The sequence below is a fragment of the Pseudorca crassidens genome, chromosome 14, assembly GCF_039906515.1.
Source record: "Pseudorca crassidens isolate mPseCra1 chromosome 14, mPseCra1.hap1, whole genome shotgun sequence".
NCBI classification, from domain to species: Eukaryota; Metazoa; Chordata; class Mammalia; order Artiodactyla; family Delphinidae; genus Pseudorca; species Pseudorca crassidens.
In genome coordinates, this window is record NC_090309.1 from 31,353,335 (window position 1) to 31,368,568 (window position 15,234).

At 46.6% G+C, this 15,234-nt stretch overlaps 1 protein-coding gene across 1 annotated transcript; it reads left to right on the top strand.

Moving 5' to 3' along the window:
• The first annotated feature begins 178 nt into the window (after window positions 1-178).
• Window positions 179-14,733, top strand: FIGLA (folliculogenesis specific bHLH transcription factor). Its single transcript, XM_067703901.1, has 4 exons — window positions 179-379; window positions 3,026-3,178; window positions 4,751-4,972; window positions 14,698-14,733. The coding sequence occupies exons 1-4, from the start codon at window positions 179-181 to the stop codon at window positions 14,731-14,733; spliced, it is 612 nt and encodes a 203-aa protein (XP_067560002.1).
• The last annotated feature ends 501 nt before the right edge of the window (window positions 14,734-15,234 follow it).

Here is a 15,234-nt window from a genome sequence, read left to right on the forward strand (position 1 = left end):
AATCACCTGTGGGGCTTATTGAACCGAGCGTCCCGGAGCGGTTTCCCCAGAGCGGGCGGGGCAGGTACGCAGGCGCGCAGGGGAATGGGGGCAGGTGGCCGGGCCGCCGCCGCCCCCGACCCCGCGTGGCCCAGGTACCCGCGCGGGAAGACCCGGCCTCCCGCCCCCGCGCGCCGCCATGGACGCCGCGCCGGCGCTCCTGAGGGCCCCACCGGCCGAGGTGCTGGAAGACGTGCTGCGGGAGCAGTTCGGGCCGTTGCCCCAGTTGGCCGCCGTCTGCCGGCTCAAGCGGCTGCCGTCGGGCGGCTACTCGTCCACGGAGGACCTGCAGTTGGTGCTGGAGCGGCGGCGCGTGGCCAACGCCAAGGAGCGCGAGCGGGTGAGCGCCGGCCCCGCGAGGTCCCTGTCCCGAGACCCGGCCGCCTTTCTCCCGGCTCCCCCCAGACCCGCCACCCATTTCGGACACGTTCGGGGGCCCAGGGCGCCCACTTCCCGCCCGGGGGCCCGGGGCGACTTCGACCTCCCGAGGGCCGCTCGTGTTCGCCTCCACCCGCGCCGGGATGGCGCCTCACCTGCGACCCACCTGGACCGGTGCGGGAAGCGGGTCTGGGGAAGGCCGAGGGGGCCGCTTACCACTTCAGAAACGTCTCCCCCTGGCAGGCGCTTTGAACCCTCAGAGGCGGCAGTGCGCTTACGTCTCACTACCTCCTGCGCTGGGTGGGTGCTTGGGGTCCCCTTTTCCCAGCGCTCTGCCTCCAAGCACAAATAGGGCGAGGCACAGGGAGCCTAATGGAAGTTACTCTTTTCCTTACTTTAAACAAAGAATTTAAACAAAGCCTGGGTGTGCACCCAGACTCCCACTCAAACCCCTGGCGGGGGACAGAAAGTGGATCTTTCCCACCCTGGCGGGTACGCGGGTTCACCCGCGGGGATGGTCCCTCGGGCGGAGTTGGAGCGCCATCTACTGGTAGCTTTTAGTATTACTAACTAAACTCGGGCCCCAAACTTGTGAGATTCCGTCTCCTTTCCGCCCTTTGCAGTCTTTGGGTCGGGCTGCTGCAGAGGCTACCGAGAGAGGGAAGGGCGAACGCTGGAAGAGGGTGCGCGCACATTCCGGCCTGGGACTTGAGGAGGAAGTTCTGCTGGGGGCTGTTCCTGCACACTCCTGGGCCCTTTAGAAACGTAGCCCCAGTCAATCAGCTCGGAGCTTTGTTTGGGTACGGGCGTGAGGAGAAAGGACCAAGCAGGTGTAGAAGACTTAAGGGAAAGTTGGGAGCCCTTTATGATAACCCTGTGATCTGATGTGTTGATGTGGCTCTCAAACAAGATTCTGATCCGATATTTTGCATTTTAAGTTGGGCTTTCCCCACCAGGAAGGAATTGCTTTCTGCAGAGAATGGGTCCTGGTGTTACCTACTATTTTAAAACTAATGACCTTAGTTTTCTTTATAATGATGAAATTAGTACACCTGGAAGACAGAGAAATGACTGAATAGGGAATGGAAACACCCACAATGCAAATATAACTACCATGAACTATCATTCTTGTGTATATCCTCCTAGTCTTTTTTCTACTTATATTTGTGCGTATTCATAATCTTACAAAGTTGCTATGGTTTAGTACATATCTTTGTATTTTTTTCTCTTAACGTTATCAAAAGCATTTCCTCATATTCTAGGCAGAGCAGCTTTTGACTGCATAGTCCAACATATAAATGGACTGTTACTTATTCAGTCTCCTAGTGTTGGGCATATATGATTTTTTGCAGCTTTTTACTGGTACATAGATCTATGCCCATGTCTGATAATTGCTGTAGAGCAAAACAGTAGAAGTGGAATTACTGGGATATAAACGATCTTGTGACTTTTGATACAGGTTGCCCAATTGCTTTCTAGAAAAGTTTATTAATTTTTATCCCCTTTTGCAGGCTATAGGACTGTTCCCTTTTTCCATCCCCTATGCTGGGTACAATAATCAAAACAAAAATGTTACCACCTTGGTACATGAAAAATGGTATCTAATTTCTGTTTTAATTTGTAGTTCTTTGATTATTAAAGTTGAATATTTTCATAAGTTTATTGAAACTTATGACCAATAAACTTATGAAATACATTATGACCAGTAAACTTATGAAATACATTCACTGTATTCTGCTGTGAATGGGCTGACTATGTCCTTTGCCCACTTTGATGTGGGGTAGGAGAGAGCTCTCAATATAAGTGAGTGAGTATATTGGCTTCATGGTGTAGTGGGAACCGGTTCTTCGAGGGCCTGAGTCCTCCAGCGGGGGGTTGATCATCAGAATTCTAGGCCTTCAGAGCCAAGTAATTAGACCCTGGAGATGAAGGAAAAAAGGCTCTTCATTCTACTTTTCAAGTCTTGCCAACGCGCAGACTCTCTGGACTCTATATCATCAACTCCGCTGGGAAAGAGGTTGAAGAGTTGCTGGCACAGTACCTGAATAGACGAGTGTTTGTACAGTTTATTCATTATCGTTAGTACAACTTATTGAAGACTTTCTGTGTGCCAGGAGGAAGTGTTTGGTGTGTAATTATGTCACTTAATCACCATAAAAAAAGCTACACCACAACAAGGGGAGTATTTTCCACTTTGCAGGTAAACAGACCAAGGCTTGGCGATATGAAGTATCCTACACAGTTTTGTAAAGCTAAATGGTAGAGTTGGGTTTTAAATCCTGAGGTACTGACTCAGAGCTTTTAACCACTACCCAGCCCGCCTCTACCTTGCAGTGGGGATGCTCTCAGAGGAAGAGAAGGAGGTCTGTGTGGACCTAGACACGCCTCCCAGTCCATCCATCCCTGCTGCCAGGTTCATGCCCCTCCCTCTCCCCTTGCCAGGAAGTGTACTGCCAGTGGAGCGATGGCTCTTCGGCACGTGCCTGCCTAGATTCCCCGCCCAGACAAGAGAGCTGTGGAAACGAGCCCTCACAACCGCCTTCCGTGGTTTGGGGGGATGCCTTACAAGTTAGCTTCCTGTGTGTCACTGTGCCTTTTTGCTTTCCAGATAAAAAATCTCAACCGTGGTTTTGCCAAACTGAAGACGCTGGTGCCATTTCTTCCCCAAAGCAGGAAGCCTAGCAAAGTTGATATCCTCAAAGGTGCAGCTGAATACATACAAGTTCTCAGTGATGTTTTGGAAGGAGCCAAAGACTCTGAGGTAAAGGTTTAAGAAGTTAGAACAGCGATACCCACCGTTTATTGAGCCCTGTCTAGGTGCCAGACAATTGATGTGTCCGTTCTAGTTAGTTTATACAGTCCTTTGACCTATTTATGACCCTGGTTTTACTGAAGAAGATGCCAAAATACAGGTAAAGTCCACACAGCTAAGAAATGTCAGAACTGGAGTCTGAATCTAGGTCTGTGCAAGCTTTGGAGCCAAGTTCCTGGCCATCTGTATCCCTACCTCCTGTTGCTGTCCAGGGCATCTAGCTCCGAACTGCTTAGCCTTTACTGGGACTTTGACAGCAGGGGCATGAGAGGAGTTTCCTTAAACCCTCTCTACGGCAGCGCTTTCCTTCAGCAGGACGCACCTCAGGCAGGACACAGAAAGGAAGAGGGATGTCCCTTGGGAGAGGCCCTCCCTGAGGGGCAACCCTGCCGGAGAGCTCATTGATTTCCTGGTGATGCTGATCTCATGGGGTTTCGTGACCATCCAGTGGGATGACACAAGTGAACCTGCTTTGTAAACTGTGAGGCACCATGATGTCACAACCATTACCGGGGCACATAGCTCAGGGGTGTCCATTAGGCAGTGGAAGGTGTGGGCTGGTTTCATGGGCTCATTCTATGGAGAGGCAAATGCAGAAGGCTTGAAAATGGGTTAGTCGTCAGAGGAGGTAAACTATGAAGAGAGAAGAGGCCTTAGAAATGAGCGCTAAAGGAGGAGCCATCAGAGAGGGGCAGGTGGAGAAGCAAGATGGGGTCCTACAATCAGGGAGGGGGCATCTTGGGAATGTGAGCATGGGAAGTCGTTTGAGAAGCTGCAGGGGGGCCGGGGTGGCTGGAAGTCACCTTGCTGTGCGTTGAGGGTATGTGGGTGGTAAATATCTGAAATCCAAGCAGAGGGAAGTGGCAGACTTCAAGCTCATTCAACTTGGAAGTCTGAGCCTGGAGAGAAGAATCAAAAGGATGGAAGAACAACAGTTGTTAGATCCATGAAGGCCTTTTCTAATTAGCTATGTGATCCTGTTTAGGGACAAAAGAGGACAGATAGTAGAGAGAAGAGAAGCATATTCATTCTAGGAACTTAGGGCAGAAATAGCCACGTGTATAATGGTACTTTTTAGTTTTCTTCCTCTTGTCTGCTAGTCCTAATTACGTGACTACTGGGAGGATACATTTTGCAGTGGTGGGAATGGATTGTCCTACTGGCCAAACTGGATGGCTGGGTTGTGGCATGGTCGTAATACCTGGACAGGTGCAGGTGGCTGCCTTAGTTTTTTCTTGCATGTGAATTGTCTAGCAGAAGTGCTTTGTTTTGTGCTGCATTCATTATAAAACATAGAATCTGTCCCATGCTATAGTCTTTTTAATGCAGTTGCCAATCACACAACATTTTAAGGTTATAGTAGAACAAAATACAGTCTGTTGAGCAATGATTTTCTTTCCATAATAACTTAAGCATTGCCCTCATTACTTAAATACAATTTCGTACATTAGAACTTTGAAATATATTGATTTAAATCTTTAAAATCTGTCATACTGTTTGACAACTAAATATGGTTTCTAGAAACAAGACCCAGATCATCAGAACTGTAGCAACAATACTTCTGAACCACATATGTCCTTGGCTAGAGAGCTATCGAGAAATATACCACACGCCAGTTGTGCTGTGGGCTTGAAGAATGAGGAGGAAGGGTCCTGGGCAGATGGCGGCAATGGTGAGTTGGCACACACTTGTCGCCAGGGGGCGATGTCTACAATGGGAGTTATCTCTCCAGCCAGGAGTCTGGTGAAGTGTTTCTTCTTAGTCATGTTGATGTCCAAAAACTCATAATGCATCCCTTGGGCATGAGATATTTTCCATGTTAAAACATGATTGAAACAAGATCATTGTGTGAAAGTACCTAGGTGGGGAGGTGAGTTTGCTAGTTTGAAAGGTCTGTTATTATGCTCCCAAGTTAATTGGAAAGCTGCTCAAGGGGAAGGCAACTCCTCCAAAATCACCCAATAGGGACCTAAGCTTAATTTTTTACGACCCTAATTAATACATCAAAAGGTTTTCCGGATTCTGAGGTCTCCAGAAAAAGAAGTAGCTTGCCCTCCATAAAGCTGAATGGTGATCCCATGTACACACACGCTCACTCACACACATGCGCACTCACACACGCGCATTTGTTTTTAAGTTGGCCTTGTTGGAAGACACAGTTTTCTAAGTAATAACAAAGGGGTTTATTGTAACATTATCACTTATTACCTTGCCAAACTAAGGAAGCCATTGCCTGGAGCAGTCTGCTTCTCCAAGTCTAGAGAGTGGACGTTTTGCTCTGGCTGTGTCTCAGTGTTACACAAGCAAGACCCCTTGTTCCATCCTCCAACACGATTGCTGCTGAAACAAGAAAGGCTTGCAGGAGTCTGGGACTAAGCAAGTTGCTCAGCGTGGTATAAGGAACAGTGGGGGCCGTGGAGTAACAAATGATGGGTGGTGGTGGGAGGCGGTTTAGAAGATCAGTTGAGTGCAGGCTCTGGAGACAGAATGCTGACGTTCAAACCCTGGTTTTACCACTTGTTTGCGGTGTGACCTTGAGTGAGCTGCTAAAATTTTCCAACCGTCAGTTTCCCCATCTGTAGAATGGGAATGATAATTGTACCTACATAAGGTAACTGTGAGGTTCAAATGACATCATGTCAGCAGAGTGTCTAGCATAGTACCTGGCATGTCAGTGTTCACTTGGACTTTATTAAGTCTGCTTGCCACGCCATGAGCAATCAGTATTTATTTTTTAACATCTTTATTGGAGTATAATTGCTTTACAATTGTGTGTTAGTTTCTGCTTTATAGCAAAGTGAACCAGCTCTACATATATCCCCATATCTCTTCCCTCTTGCGTCTCCCTCCCTCCCACCCTCCCTATCCTACCCCTCTAGGTGGTCACAAAGCACCGAGCTGATCTCCCTGTGCTATGCGGCTGCTTCCCACTAGCTATCGGTTTTACATTTGGTAGTGTATATATGTCCATGCCACTCTCTCACTTTGTCACAGCTTACCCTCCCCCCTCCCCATATCCTCAAGTCCATTCTCTAGTAGGTCTGCATCTTTATTCCCGTCCTGCCCCTAGGTTCTTCATGACCTTTTTTTTTTTTTTTTTTAGATCCCATATATATGTGTTAGCATACGGTACTTGCTTTTCTCTTTCTGAAGCAGTCAGTACTGATTGGTGAGCAGTCAACAATGGGCCCCAGGCATTGTCATTCTGTTTGCAACAAGTGGTCTGGGTTTTCTCACTTGGCTCTTGCCAATGCCCCGCTGTGGTTTGAGGTCTTACAGGCTCTCTGCTGACTGGCTGGCCTCGTTTCTGATTTGATTACTGTTTTCTAAGGATCCCACTTGTGCACATGCTCAGTCTAGATTTTCCAGTTCTGGCCACTTGAGATTTAAAACTTCCCTCTCCAGTCAACTCTTAGGATACAGAATTCCTATTCTATTACATGAGCTGACAGGGAATGACTGAGAACAAAGAGCGAAACTGAAAAGGAGAAGAGTGAACTGAACCTTGAACCTGGCTGTCTAAGTTAGTAATGGTAATGCTTCCCCAAATGTGGTTTTAGTGTGTTAGATATTAAGGCAAGAATCTTGCTTGCACTTAATCCTCACTGGTCCCTATCAGGTAGGCATCACCATGTCATTCTCACAGTGAGGTGCCTGGCTAGTCCTTCCAGCCAGTCCCCTTGGGCCTGGTACAGAGCAGGCCTGTGCCAGCGCCAAGGATGTACAACGGAAGTCCTGCTTTTCCAAGGATAATTGATCATTGAATTTGCCAATTTATGGTAACTTGATTTAAAGTGGGGACCATCATTTTCTAGTAGGAAACAGGAAAGTTCTGGCTGGAAATGTTTTAAAAAGGGAACACAACACTCAATTTTTAGTCTTTTAGCTAACCACGTCTAAGGTGTTAATTGGAAGAGTGTGCTAATTCTTAGAATGAACAGAGAATCACGTATTTGAGATTTTTTACGTATGTGTATAACTTCTGTCAAGTGTGACTTCCAAGGCCTGAAGGTAAAGAGTGCCAGTTTTTGCAGAAGGATTTTAGGATTTCATCAGTTTTGTCAGGGGTTTCTCATTCTTTGACATTCAGATCATTCATTTAAAAAATTAAAAACATTTATTCTGAAAAAAATCAACTTAAGAAAAGTTGCAAGTATAGTACAAAGAACTTTTTCCCTGATCCATTTGAGAGTAATTTGCCAACCTGATGGCCATCGCCCCTAATGACGTCAGCATGCATTTCCTTCAAATGGGAAATGGGGACGTTCACCTGTATGACCACAGTGCAGCCATTAAATCAGGAGATTATGTGGCATTACAGTCATGTAATCCTCAGGCCCCATTCAAGTAGCGCCAACAGTCTTGAAATGTCCTTTCTAGCAAAAGGACCCAGTTAAGAATCATGCATTGCGTTTAGTTGTCCCTTGCCTTTTGCCTCCTTTTACCTGGAAAAATTCCTTGGTCTTCAGGTAATTTTTATGACCTGGACACATCTGAAGATTACAGGCCAGTTGTTTTGTAGAATGTTTCTTGATCCGGGCTTGCCTATTTCCTCCTGATTAGATTCAGATATGCATCTTTGGCAGCAATATGGAAGTGCTGTGGTTTTCTACTCATTGCACCCTATCAAAGGGGGGCAGATTTTGATTTGTCCCATTACTAAGGATATTCACTTTGATCATGTGCTTAACGTAGTGACTTCCAGGCCTTTCCACTTTAAAGTTAGACCTTTTCTTTTGTAATTAATCTGTATTTTGTGCGAAGGTGCTTTGAAATTATCTAGAGATCTCATTATTCATCAAACATTCTATTTTTTTTCTTAAAGTGATATCTATTGTTTTATTTTTAAAATATTTATTTATTTGGCTGGGCCTGGTCTTAGTTGCGGCATGGGGGATCTTTTAGTTGCGTCATGTGGGATCTAGTTCCCTGAACAGGGATTGAACCCAGGTCCCCTGCATTGGGAGTGCCGAGTCTTAGCCACTGGACCACCAGGGAAGCCCCATCAAACATTCTATTAAACTTTTTATTTTGCGACAGAGAAGTCCAATATTGCCTTTAACTCAGTTTCCCCCTATGGCTGCATCTTATGTAACTATAGTACAATATCAAAACCAGAAAGTCGATATTGGTATTATGTGTGTATAGTTCCATGTCATTTTTATTTTATTTTATTTTTTTGCGGTACGCGGGCCTCTCACTGTTGTGGCCTCTCCCGTTGCGGAGCACAGGCTCCGGACGCGCAGGCTCAGTGGCCATGGCTCACGGGCCCAGCCGTTCCACGGCATGTGGGATCGTCCCGGACTGGGGCACGAACCCACGTCCCCTGCATTGGCAGGCGGACTCTCAACCACTGCGCCACCAGGGAAGCCCTCCATGTCATTTTATTGCATATGTAGTTTTGTGGAACCATCACCATAAAGCTGTCCCACATGCTACCCTTTATAGTCACACCCACCCACTACCCCTACTCCTCCACTCTCCCTAACCCCTGCAATCACTAATCTGGTCTCCATCTCTCTAATTTATCATTTTAAGAATTTTGTATAAGTGGAATCATACAGTGCAAAACCTTTAGAGACTGGCCTTTTTAAACTCAGCACAATGTGCTTTATTTATTTTTCACAATGTGCTTTAAATCATCCAAGTTATTGTATCAGTAGTCTGTTCTGCCTTTTTATTGGTGAGTATTAGTTCATGGGATGGATGTGCCACAGTTTAATGATTATTGTAGAACATTTTGGTTGTTTCTATATTAACTTTTTAATACTATAGACATGTGGTTTTCCATTCAGTGGATTATTACATCATCATATAATATCATGACTTATTTTGTTACTCAAACTGTCCTCATTGTGGCCAGTGACAGCCCTTGTAAGTGGGCTGCCTTTCCACTTGAATGTCACCATCATTCTTTGATCACTTCCTTTCTGGCAGAAGATGGTCCAAGCTCGAGCATCTTGTACTTTTCCAGCCTTGGAATCACTTTCTTCAAGGACATCCAGTGGGTAACTCACCTCCCATCTCCATACCATCTCCTCCCTGCATGGCTGTTCTCCTTACCCCTCTTGGGCTTTAGTACCTGTAGTTGGTTTGCTAGAGCTGCCGTAACAAAGTACACAGACTGAGTGGCTTAAACAGCAGACATTTATTTCTCACAGTTCTGGAGGCTGGAAGTCTAACATCAAGGTGTTGGCAAGTTTGGTTTCTTCTGAGGCCTCTCTCCTTGGCTTGCAGATGGCCTTTCCTGGGTGTGTGCTTGCCCTGGTGTCTCTCCTCTATGTGTCCAAATTTCCTCCTCTTATAAGGACACCAGTCAGATTGGATTAGGGCCCACCCTAATGGCCTCATTTTAACTTAATCACCTCTTTAAGGGTCCTAACTCCAAATACAGTCACAGGTACTGGGGGTTAGGACTTCCATTGTATTTTGGGGACCACAGTTCAGCCCATAACAACACCCATGACAGGCTGCCCCTCCATGATAACCCTCTCTAGGATGGATCAAGATAAAGGGGCCAAGGAAACAAAGCTCAGACTGGTCTCTATTTGCCAAACAATCGTCATAAGGGGTCATTCCCATTTATTTGAAGGGCAACTACATAGGGTTTCAGGATCTGCCCAGATACCCTAACTGGAGACCTGGGGACAGCCGATGTGGCACATTGGACTGAAATGCTCATATACAGAGGGGCTCAGGATTTGGGAGGCAGGTCCCCTCCAGCTTCAGTTTGCAGGAATGGCACCCTTCTTCCTGCTCTTGGAGAGGATCTCTGAGGAGTGGAATCTGGTGCTGGTAGAGATGGGCATTTGGAGGGACTTGGGGGTGTGGTCAGAAAAGGCTGTGCAATATCAACAACATTCCTGAGAGGCAAAATCCCCAGTGAAGCACATAAGAATCTGCTGATGGCAGGACGGGAGATGAACTGCTCGGGCCAGAGCGGGTTCACTTGGGGACTGAATCAGCAAATAAGTGTGTGTGTGGATGGAGAGGACGTGGGCCAGCCATGCATCTGGCCTCGGTAGGGATAGGGATTAATGTCAAGGTCCAGGGAGGCTTGTTTAAAATTGGACTTTCAAGGTGTAGGATTTTGTTCTTTTGGGATTAGACATTACTGGGTGGCAAGATGTTCACTAACCCACCATTGTTTATTCCTTCTATTTGTCACCGTGGCTATGGCTTGGGCATTTCACATGATGCAAGGCTCTGAATTTTGCTCAGAGTTGCCTGTCATCCTGTAGAGACTGTGTCCCTGGACACAGAACCCCCTCAGTGTTGAAGTGAGATGCCAGTTGTGCTGGGGCCAGAGGAGCTCTGGAAAGCGTTATATGCATGAACGTAGGTGCCTGTTACGGGACCTGGGTGTGCCGCCATTATACACCTCTGAATTTTGGCCTGTCATGGGAGCGTTCCTTGGAAAGAGTTTCTGAGAGAAGGAAGCCTGGTGGGTGGTAGATTTCCTCGACCCCTCCTTCAGGCTGTGGTCATCTGTGTGTGAAATTAACCACTGGGGACATTTCTTCTAATAGCAATTTAAGCTCTGAAATGAGATGGTCTGGCTAGTTGGGATGAATTTATTAGCTTCCTGAGAAAGCCCTGAAGCACTATGTTCTGTCTTCCATCTCACATTTCCTCCAGGTAGTGGTTATGTGTGGTAGCAAGAATTCCACCATAGTAGAGCGTGTGTGTGTGTGTGTGTGTGTGTGTGTGGCGGGACAGGGGGTAGGTCTAGGCTTATCCTTGGGAATCACTTTTATCTGCCCCAGTATTTACTTGTGGCCTAGTGGGCATATTCTGATGAGTTTTAAACAATTGAACTTCCCTTTTGATGGGGTAGGTGCTCTTTGGTTGGTCAGTCCCCACCCCCTCATGCTGCATCTCCAGTGTAGGCATTTAATTTTGCCGTATGGACCAAGGGCACTGGGCACAGAGGAAAGGCTGCACGAGTGGTTGCATTTGGCTCTGGGACGTTATCGTTTTCTGAACTTCGGGGGTTTAGGGGTTGGTGCTCTGATGATATGAATGCTGGTCATTCTGTCTGGAACTTTGGGAAGGTGAGATGTGGTGCACGCAGGACAGGATCCATCTAACTTTGGAGTGATGCCACCTCTGGTGGGGTGTTCCCCAGGCTACAGCTACTTAGGAAGAGCTCCAACCAGCACCCAAGGAAGACCCTTAAGGCCCAATCTGATCAAGTAAGAAGAAAATGTTACAGGGAAGACACATCCTTATTTCTTTGTGAAAATAAGACAGGGAGATTTCTTTTGTCGTAACTCAGATTTTTCTATGGGGACAAAAGATTGAATCAATCATGGAAGTGGGTTTTGTCTGTGTGTATGCATGTGAGTGTGTGTGACGTGAAGCTTGGTGTGTTTGAGGAGATCTCTATGTGGTATGTGCTCCTGGGTCTGTCAGTGAGCTGAGAGTCATTTGAGAAAGCCAGCAATTTCCATTTGTCTGACACATAATGGGTCTGGTGATTAAATAAATTGAAGTTAGTGCTCATCTATTCTTGTGGACTTTTGGAGGGATTATTTATATGAGTTTTATGAAAGATCCACCTCATTGGTCCCACATGAACAAGGAAGAGAATGGCAAGAATTGGATGGAAGGATCTCTCAAAGACCCTTCTCTGAGAGCGTCCTTAGAGGCAGGACTTCTCTGATGTGCTGTGGGACCTCCCTGGAGACAGACAGCTCCTTTGGGTCAGCAGAAAACCACCAAATGCTCGGACCACATAAACCCGCCCCTGAGGGAGGTCAGTGTATCCTCCCACCTGCCACCTTCTCCCCTGTTCTAATTCCGGGGCTATCCAGAGCAGATCAGGGATAAAATGTACGCCAAAGACACAGTATTAAATGTAGATCTTTTAGTGGGAGGGTAAAGGGATTAGAAATACGACTCAATTATCGTTCAGAACTCTTCCGGTCCTCTTTGGATCGCTCTCTTCCTTTTTGGAAGGTTTTTCCCTCCAGGAGTCGTCCTTCCAGTACCTCTGGTGTAGAAGACAGGCCTGGGGCACCTGCCTCACTGGGGTTGCTCTGAGGTGAGAGGCGCCGAGGGGCAGAGTCCCCCTGCCTCATGCTACTTGGGCCAGGTCCCCAGGAGAGGAGACAGACCACATGGGGCTTTGTGGCCAAAGCCTTGCTCAGAATGAGCTTCATTTGCTGTAAGATCATCTGTGTGGCTTTCCCTCCAGACAGGAGGCAGTGAGGCTGTGGCCACAAGGCTGGATTCTGATCTCTGGGTCCTGGCTGGACTTTCACACACTGAAGCAGTATTAACAATGAGAGCACAGTTTAGATGGGAAGAAATGCCACTTTACTTTCTACACTGTTCTCCACTTGTTCTTGAGAACCCCTTATGACGCAGATGGTGGGAGAACTCTTTATCTTGCCCCGTTAAGGCCTGTCTTCTTTGAGTAAAGCAGAGTCAGTTCAGCGTTCAGAATATTCCGTGTGGGGGCTCCTTTGCCTCCTAAGTGATCTCCCTCCTCCCTCTGCTCCTCCTCTGGTACCGTGAGGAGTGTGTACACTCCAGAGGCTGTGGTGGGAGCCTCGTGTGTTGCCCCACCTCTGGCCCAGCTAGTTCTCTGGCCCCTGATCTTGGGTGTGGTTGAGCTGACATCCGCTGTGGGTGTCCATGGCCCCCCTGTGGCTTCTCTTGTCTAAGCCACGCCATTCAGAACCCAGGCCTCTTCTCGTATCCCCAGCCTTCCCGCTCCAGATGGGCTGTATGGCTGCCCTCAGGCCCATGTTCCTAAGGATGTCCCTCAGCCAGTGCTCACCAGCTCCTCTGAGAGACTGTATCCTGAGAAGTGGGTACTGATCCTTGCTTTCCTCAGACTCTACTTTGCCTTTCCTGGGTTCTGTTACCTTTGGAACTCTCCCCTGTCCCCTGGTCAAGGCCGGGATGGCACAGTACAGGACCCTTCCCAGGGGTCAGGCAGCTTCTACACACTGGTCCGTCCTCCCTGAGGAACCACCTCCCGCTGTTTCAATCTCATCTCCGTCTCGGTTGTGGTAGGCTTTCTGCTGGCATATCTTGCCTCCTCCCTGCACTGTGACACCCCATGAGCAGCCATCTGAGCTCTCCCTTTCGACAAAGTTGGCCTCTTTCAAATGAGAGTCTTGCTTTTCAGACTGTTGTTAAGCTTGGAAATGAACTCTGAGGACTTCTGGCCGGTATCTATCCATCCCTTCCCGCCCCGTCACTCCACCCCCCCAGCCTTGACTCAGTGGGTGGAGGGAAGGGTACACTGGATAGTATGTCAGATTATCCAGCTACACAACCAACAGCAGGAGTTACACCCACCTTAGTAAAGTTGCTGAACTGCAGGCTGGGTGTCTATTCCTCAGACGCCCTTCTTCTTGGACCTTCAACTCCTTGACTTAGATGAGGCCAACATTTTTAAGTGAACTGTGAGAGTAAGACATCAATAAACTTCGAGTTTTTGTATTCCGATACTTAAATATTACAATCCTGGAATTTCCCAGCTAACTTAAAAAAAGAAAAGAAACTAAGACAACAATCTGTAATACACTGGACTGTAGGCTGATAAGATGAAATTATCCTTTAACCTTCTAGGTAAACACAGCAATACATGAATTGTCTTCTAGGTTTAGAACATTCTGGTTGTGTAAAAAGTTTTAAAATTTTTAAATAAAACTTCTAAAGCTAAATTTGAACTCAAAAAAAAGAAAGCTTGATGACATGTATTGTGAAAAGACTTGTTCAAGATCAGAAACAATAGATATTGATACTTACTTTGTGCCAGGCACTATTCCTGGCAGTTTATACGTAATAACCTATTTAATTTTCATAACTGTCCTGTGACGTACAAACAGTTTTGCCCATTTTACATGTCAGGAAACTAAGGAATGAAGTTAAGTAACTGGCCCAACATCCAGTGTGTGGACAAAGGGTTGGGCCTGGGAGATGTGGGGAAATAGTGTTAAACCTTTTAATGGTCTTTCATTCTAACAGAGCTCACCCTTGAAATGTAAATGAGTGGACTAGGAAGTAAATAAATGTTTTTTAAAGCTAAATTAAAGCATTTGCTTGCAGTATTTCATATTAATATACATCCAGGTTTCCATTTCTGAAGTGCCTGACCAGGATTTGAGTGACTTTATTTTTTTAGCTCATGGATTTAAGTTGAGATTTCAGAAAATTGAGAAGCCCAGGGTGATCTTACCATCTTAAAAAAGCCACAGATAGAAATCTACTACTATGCTGGCAAAATTTTTTCCTACAACTGAATTAAGAAATTATCATAAGGTGTATAACATTGTATGTTGTTTTCTTATTCTATCATTGGCATGTTTGGAGGTTATTATATAGTCTTTATAACAAGTTTTAATGGTTCATTAAATGGGACAGTTTTCTAATTGTTGGACATTTGTTTTCAGTTTTTTGTTCTCAACCTGATGTGTTTAGCTCTTTTTTGTGTTTCATTTTGTTTTTAGGATAGATTCCCAGAAGTAGAACTGAGTCACAGGTAGGTACAATCTGTGACTTGGTGCCAATTTTTTTTTTTTACGTAAATTTATTTACTTATTTATATATTTTTGGCTGCACTGGGTCTTTGTTGCTGTGCGCGGGCTTTCTCTAGTTGCAGCAAGCAGGGGCTACTCTTCGTTGCGGTGCACAGGATTCTCATTGCGGTGGCTTCTCTTGTTGCGGAGCACGGGCTGTAGGCGTGTGGGCTTCAGTAATTGTGGCTCACAGGCTCTAGAGCGCAGCCTCAGTAGTTGTGGCACGCGGGCTCAGTAGCTGCGGCTTGCGGGCTCTAGAGCGCAGGATCAGTAGTTTTGGCGCACGGGCTTAGTTGCTCCACAGCATGTGGGATCTTCCCAGACCAAGGCTCGAACCCGTTGTCCCCTGCATTGGCAGGCGGATTCTTAATCACTGCACCACCAGGGAAGTCCCACTTGGTTCCAGTTTATAATACTACCAGCTATGTAAGAGTGCCAAGCCCTTCATATCCTTGCCAACGATGAGAT